The sequence below is a fragment of the Erythrolamprus reginae genome, chromosome 1 (assembly GCF_031021105.1).
Source record: "Erythrolamprus reginae isolate rEryReg1 chromosome 1, rEryReg1.hap1, whole genome shotgun sequence".
In the NCBI taxonomy this organism is placed as follows: Eukaryota; Metazoa; Chordata; class Lepidosauria; order Squamata; family Dipsadidae; genus Erythrolamprus; species Erythrolamprus reginae.
In genome coordinates this window covers 244795876-244803629 of record NC_091950.1, presented here as the reverse complement: position 1 = coordinate 244803629, position 7754 = coordinate 244795876, and the positions used below count along the sequence as shown (strand labels likewise).

General features: G+C 42.5%; 1 protein-coding gene across 1 annotated transcript in view; it reads right to left on the bottom strand.

Annotated features, from left to right (window-relative positions):
• Positions 1-2737: 2737 nt before the first annotated feature.
• The window catches only part of FGF18 (fibroblast growth factor 18), a 170303-nt gene continuing 165286 nt past the window's right edge, over positions 2738-7754 (bottom strand). Inside the window, 1 exon segment of the mRNA XM_070738303.1 lies at positions 2738-3074. Coding sequence (XP_070594404.1) covers positions 2808-3074 — 267 coding nt within the window. The 3' untranslated portion in view covers positions 2738-2807.

Sequence of the window (7754 nt, the reverse complement as noted above, 5' to 3'; positions counted from 1 at the left end):
CCTCCTTGGCGGGGCTCCGAGCAAAGCCAGGGGGTGACCTCAGGAAAAATGTGTGGTCCTTCTCAATCAATTTCCCCAGATGGGGAAATTCCCAATTCCACGCTGCTCCGAGCCCAGAAGAGAAGGCAGCCAGGCAGGGCAGGGTGGCTGCATGGGTTCTTGTTGTTCTCTGTGGGTGCTGCAGTAGCCATGAACTCCACCCATTCAGTGTGACTTTCTCCCAGGTAAGTGAGTAGAGAAGCCTTCCCCAGCTAATAGTTTGCTTGCAGCTTATAAAAAGTAGAATAATAAATATTAACACTAAAATTCCATTGGGACCCAGATTGGAGAGTTGGGGGCGCAAAATGTTTACTTTACAGAAAATAATTGAGAAGCACTGACCAGGCCAACCTGAATAGCAGTACTCAGCAGTTCTGAGTCTGGGCCTAAATCAGAGTCCCAGGCCTCCACGTTAGCCCTAAATCTATTGCTGCCACTCAAAAAAGCATCTTCTGCCCTTCCCCAAGACACACGAGCCTTGGGAAATGCTGCCATTGCTCCCACAGCCTAGTCCTCTGGATCTGCCATGCACTACTTACTTTCAAATGGCATTCTCTTTCTGTTGGCAGGCCCTGCCTTGGTGGCAAAAGACTTTTTTTCTTGAAATAGCTCCTAAAAATGCTCTTCTGGGGCTTACAAAAACCATGCGAAAGCATACCCCATTCTCGTGCAATTTTTGGAAGCTGCAAGCACCGTATAAGAACATGTCTCTCTCACACACACATATTACCACTGGAGGGTTCAGAGGACACATAAAAGCATACTTCTCATACAGCCTCCACACTCCCTCCAAAAAGTATGAGAATGGGGCATGGTTTGAGGATAGTTGTTATCAGGTGTTGGTGAATGTTGACATGTTATCCAAAATGTCACAGCATGTTGCCTTTGTCACGTGTGGCATCACTGCAGAACAGCTCATCCTTTTATTTCTTTTTTACAGAGTGGCTGGGTTGCATCAAGCTGAATAAAGCTGAATAAATATAAACATAAATCCGATCTGAATATGGGCAAGGTTTAGCTGGTTAAAAGTCACCTTGAGAGGAAGACTGAATGAAGAAAAGAGAAAAAGAAGGAAAGGAATTGCTCACTGGGCAATTAACGACTGAGTCTCCCCTATGCAGATTTCTCTCCCACTCACTTGATTGAAAGCACATTCTACAGCAATGCACATATTTCTGAGCAATCACAACATATCTTGTTTTCTTATTTAAGGAAAATAAAGTTTATTTTAAAAGGCTTTTGACTAAGAGTGCATTTTTTAAAAGTACATAATCTTCTGAAGGTAAGCACACTAGCTCCCCAGGTCTTGCCACTTCATCCCACTGTCTTCTTGCTTCTGTCCTGGGTACAGGGCTATTTCCAGTGGGGTCCAGCAGCGTCTTCAGACCTTGATTGGTTCCAGTTTGGATAGAAAACCAAAAGCCTTTTTGGCTGACTAAGAGCAGGACAGTCACCTTGAGTTGTAGAGAGGACACAATGGAGGCATTCAGTAATAGGATATCCCCATTATCCCCACTAAGCACTTAATAACAGGTAGCCCCCAAGTCAGCTTGGTCCCAGTAAAACACATTGGGCAAGAGAACACAGCAAGAAAAAATCCTTTGCACGCCGCATTTCAAAACTCTGCCCGTGCTTGGACAAGGCTGAGCATTTTGCAGGAAGTCAATACAGTGGAATGGGAAGAGATGGGAGGACTAGCACAACAAAGGAGAAACAATTATTTCCCGTCCTGGCACATAAAATTATATTACTGATCTCTAAGTTCTCACCGAGCCCAAGCTCTAGTAACAAGTTTAAGGGTCTCAGTGTAGTTTGGCGAAAAGCTGGGGGAGAGGGGAATGTATGAACAGCAGTAATACGTCTATGTGTTTTTAAATAATTTTTAATTGCTGAGGCAGTAATACCTGGTTCATGGAACTGCAATATACAGAGAAATGAAATAAATAGCTTTATAATATAATACATATATATTTATATATATATATATATATAAATATATGTATTACATTTATGTGCATAAATATAATACATGCATTCATATATATATATATATATAATAGAGCTGGTTTTTAAAATACTCCCTTATCATTGGTGTATTAGGTTATTTTACTTAGTCACTTGAAGGTCATTAGCAGCATTCTCCAGAAGTGAGCAGAACAATGCAGGATCACAGAGTCGTGACACCTTATGTCATTGGAAACGTTACAAAGGATTGAGGTACTGAGCCCTCCAGGGAAGCCCCACGCCAGATCAGCAGATCTTCACATCTCAGCCTAGCTTGCAGAGACAAAATAACCAAGGGCTGCAACACCAGAGAATTATCCAAGGAATTTTAGGGGTTGGCTTGGGGGTGGGGTGAAGGGGAGAACTTTGGCTTTCTTTGGTTTTGTGGTTTTGGTTTTTTTAAGTATTATTATTATTATTATTATTATAACATGAACTTTTTCCCCTCTAGGGACTGGCTTGAATATGTTGTCCATTCCAAACATTGTCCATTCCCAGGGAGAAATAAAGCACCTGTATGTCAATCCACAGCACAAAAAAGTCAATTTAAATAGAGCTATTCATCATCTTCTTCTTCTTCAAGTTACAATAAATCTTTTACAGGTTCCCCAGTGGATTTCTATTTTTAACCCAGTCTTTTTAAAAAAAAAAATTAAAAAAAAACAATGTACAAAAATAGAACTTCTCCCTTATTTTTAGTGTAAAAATATTTCTCTGGTACAGTCTATTCTTGTAGTTTATTTGCAAGACACTGCCTTGGTCTTTTAACTGGGGTTGGTTGGTCGTATTCTCCTAGTCCTCTTCGTCACTGTGGTATACTTGAAAGGTTTCTGTAACTCCACTTGTCCCTTTGGATATCGTTTCATAAAGTGGACATCTTGCTGGTTCTCCCGGGTCTTGGGCCCTTTCCGGGGCCTCCCTTTTTTGGTGAATCCAACATACCAGCCCGAGTACTTTGCTGACATCAGAGCCGTGTAGTTGTTCTCCAAGACTTTTTCAATGAAGACACATTCTTTGCTGGTGCCATCTGGCTGCAAATGAAACACAAAGAAGATTTTTTTTAAAAAAAAAAGTTGTCAAAACAAGGGGACAAATGTAGGCAGACCACGTAGATCAGAAGAGAAGCCACCAAATCACTACACCTGCAGCGTGGGGCAGAGACGTTATCCCTATGTTCAGGGCAGGCCAGTGAAAGCATTAACATTCATCTTCATTCTGAAACATCATTATTATTCAAGTCAATTCAACTCAAAGCAGGAATGGGATTTTATTTAATGACTTTCTCCTTCTAACACAGTGGTTCTCAACCTGGGGGTCAGATGACCATTTCACAGGGGTCACCTAAGACCTTGGGAAAAGACAAATTTGCCATGGTGTTAGGAACTAAAGCTTCTATCCTGGCTCATTGGAACATATTTTTACAATCTGACCAATCAAGTGTTTGCAGTGGGGGTGTCCCTCTGAACTTCCTGCCAATCAGCTTAAATCTCTGTTGGGAAAATTGGGGCTAGACTTATGGTTGGGGGTCACCACAACACAAGGAACTGTATTAAGGGGTCGTGGCATTAGAAATGTTGAGAACCACTATTCTAACAGATTTTAAAAAGTATAATTAGATGACAATATGTGGAGGCACTTTAGAGTCTTTGCCCCAGTCCTTCAGGGGCCTTGAGTGAGCCTGAAGTCTCATGCTAGTATTATACCCTGCCCAGAGATACATGTATACCATGATAATGGAGGAATGCAATAAACGCCAACAGTCCTGAAATAGTCACAGGAATGCAGCTGTCCTCTGGTTGAAAAAGGAGGTTCCTATTTTATATGATTGAGGAAATATTTGTGAAATGATGCCTGAGTTTCTTTCACTTACCAGAATTATGCAGTGTTGAAAGAAAAAAACCCTCAATTTTGCCGTCTAGCTTGTTGACATTCAATTTTTATTACCTAGCTACTTGTTGTTATTGTTTTGAACAGCCAAGTACAAAAGTACCTTCTATAAATGTAACATGTTCAAGCAAAAAGTTTATTTCTTATCCCTACATAAAAAAGGATCCATCATGCATGAAATTGCAACTGTCCCATCGCTGCCACCATAGCTGTATGCAGCCAAACATTTTCTTCAATTCCATGGTTGGCTAAGTTCTTTCCTAGATAAATTTCATCAGAGTTGTAATCATGTGTGCTTAGAAAAGAAGGCGTAATATTGGTTTCCTTTCTTTAAGAAACCTATATCATTTGTATTAAAAACTAGTTTAAAAGTATATAAAATTAATTCGGCAATATCAATCAAAAACCCCAATCAGAGAAAGTTAGGGGATAGAACCTAAGAAATCACATTCAGTTTCTCCACTATCACTCTCCGCGTTCATTTATGCTAAATAAAAAGATCAAAGGTAACTTATTTATTTAAACTACACATATTGGACTTGTTTCAGAGATAAGTAATAATGGTAATGCTTATAATTTGTGTTGAAATAACACAGATGGACTATATTTGAGGATACATCTCTGCCAAGTTGGAGGCAAGAAGAAAATTCTTTAGCTTCTCTTTGGAACTGATCGATTGATTCCCAGCCAACACAGAGGGGAGTCACAGAGATATGATTCTAGAGATCTGAAGTAATACTGTATGCTGTCTTTTTGCACCAAAACCTTGGTTCTTTCAAGCAACTGTTACTGCTGCCAAATCAGCAACTTTGAGAACTATGAAAACATTTCCATTACTGATACGATTCTAGCTCTCTGCATCTAGACTTAAGCATAGTATATATTTTAAAAATAGGCTGGGGGGCAGGAAAATGGGGGGAATGCAAAGTTAAGGCCAATTTAAAAATAAGGGGGGGGGAAATGTCTTCAATTCATATTCTAATACAAACTTAGTTATAGTTCCCCAAACAATTTACAAATGAAACATGTCAGTATTTGCCCTTCTCAACGTTTTATGCCATGGTTCCCCAATAAAGGTGCATTAAAACATTCTACATGATTGCACACTTATTATGTTTGTTGCAAACATATATTGTAATATTTTATGTAAATACAAAAGTGTGTATTGTATGTTATGAGAAAATGCTTATGGAATTGCATCTGTTTGGTGAACTGTGCAAAGACCCCCCCCCCAAAAAAAATCATTTTGTGCAAATCAAAAAATAATAATAAATGAATGCATGAATGGGATAATGTGAACATAAAATTGGATAAACAGAAAATTGAACGAATCCAAAATGGGCAGATTCAACCATTCCTAGTCATTCAAAGTTGAGATAAAGATACTGGTCCAAAATAAGTATTTAGTGCCTTGACTGAGAACAAAGGATGTCCTACATCAGGCTTGTTCAAAATTATGTCTTTAGCTCTTATTATTGAAATAGAATTAAGTAGAATATTGCTATTGTTCCAGAGGTCCAGCTTTCACTTTAATATCTCAGGATAGCATCTACTTTAAGATGCAAAATTTGCATAGAACTGGTAAGTCGAAGAAACAGCATTTCCCTGCCTCTAACCTAGAAAGATTGATCTGATATGGAAGATCACCCCCACCCCCACCTCAAATATGCATTTGGTTAAGAAACATAAAATCCCAACCACTATGGATTTGGTAAATGTGATTGTTTTTCACCTCATTCCCAGAAAAAAGAAGAGGGGAGGTTTATCTTCTGTTCTAAGGAGCTAATTACTCTCTTGTGTCTTTATTTTCAATTTTCACATTAACCCCTACCTTCTCGGCTGCCACTTCCTTCCTCTGTGCCTGCTGGGATCACACCACCACAGATGGTAGCTTGGCACTGGCAGCAGCTCCAGCCTGAGACCACCCCTTCCTGCTGTTGCCACTGCCTTTCCTACCCCCCACTCCCAACCTCTTTTTCTTTGAAACCCTCCCCCATTCCATCCTCTCTCCTGACATCTTCTCTTATCAATCACAATCTCCATAGGAGAGCAAGCCCAGGCAGTATGGAGCACCAGGCCAAGGGCAGCTTTATCTCCTAGCAGAGTATTGCATGCATCTAATCTCTGGCATTAGACACTATGTTCTACAATGTATGAAATACATCATATTGCCTTTTGTTGTTCAGCAAGATGCTTGTTCTTATGGCAGGGGCTGTATTGGTTGGTGGGGGAGGAGTACATTACACTACATTCACTCTTCTATTGGTCAATTGGATCAGCAGCTGATAGGCTGGCAGTGAGTCATGTCTTCTGCTATTGGACAGCTGGAGGGGGTTGCTGTTAGCTCACAACCTGCTTCCTGGCTGGCACAACCTTGGCAGACATGCTGTTGACTTTTGAGAGAGAGAAGAGGAAAGGTTGCGGATCACCTTTTCAGGCAATGAAAACATTTACTGTACCAGAAGATGTAGCATATACTTTCCTAGGCACCACTGACCAGACTCCCAAGCAGGGCAACGGTTCCTTACCTTTTCCTACCAGTACAATGTGTGCGTGTTGCGATGTATCGTGCATGTGTGCACTTGCTGTGTGCATGCATGCATTCCAGCGCAATTCCTCTTTTGCGCATGCGGAGAGGGACAATTTTCCTTCTGCTCATGCTCAGAGAGCTGAAAATCATGGAAAATTATTTATTTTTTAAAATCAGCACACACAGCCCAACAAAAATAGACTGGAGCCACCGCTCCAGAATTGCACAATCGGCGGGGTGCTACCAGAGTGGTGCACCGTACTGATAGGAATCGACCACTGTTCTCAAGGTATTTGGGTAAGTTCTTTGTAGCCCACAGCACTTGAATGTATTACGAGGAATTACATTTCTCTGTTACCGTGTTTCCCCGATAGTAAGACACCCCCAATTGTAAGACATATCGGGGGTTTCAGGGGGGTCGGCTAATATAAGCCGTACCCCGAAAGTAAGACATATGTCTTACTTTTGGGGAAACACGAAAGTATTGCCGCCTCCCTCTCATCTAGCTGGCGGTGGCGCGCTGCGCCCAGAGCTTGGGCCACCCGGCGGGCGAGGCGGCGGCCCTGGCCGAAGCGGCGGAGCAGTTCGCGGTGCTGGTGAGGGAGCTGCGCGCCCAGGAGAGTCTCCCTTACGCAGCGCGCCACTGCCAGCTGGCACCAGGCTGCGTAAGGGAGATTCTCCTGGGCGCGCAGCTCCCTTGCCAGCGCCACGAACTGCTCCGACGCTTCGGCCAGGGCCGCCGCCTCGCCCGCCGGGTGGCCCAAGCTCTGGGCGCAGCGGAGCTTAGACGACACCAGCCGGTAGCGCATCAGGAAGTCGCCGCCGGCTCCGGCGCCCGAAGAGGCCTCGCCCGGGCCGAAGCCCGAAGACGAGCCGGACCCGGTGCCCGGGACAATATAAGACATACCCCGAAAGTAAGACATAGTGGGGCTTTTGGGGATAAAAAGAAAGTAAGATACTGTCTTACTTTCGGGGAAACACGGTAGAAGGAAATTCCAGGCTGGAGAATGCTGTTCTTGGAATAGCAGAGCTGAGGCTGCTATGATTAAATACTGAGCAGAAATTAATGGCAGGCAACGTGTGTGGAAGGGGTGGGGGAGAGAAGTCACTCAGTTCATGATGTTGTCATGTTCTTTACAAGCAGAGTAAATTTGGGTTCTGAGAACTAAGCTAGACATTCCTAAGTACACAGCATGTGTTATACGTTCTGCTTTTCCCTTTATTACAGCTTTCTAGGATGCAAACCGATGAAAAGGGACCTTTTTTTCTTCCTTATGATCCCAGCCAACTCATT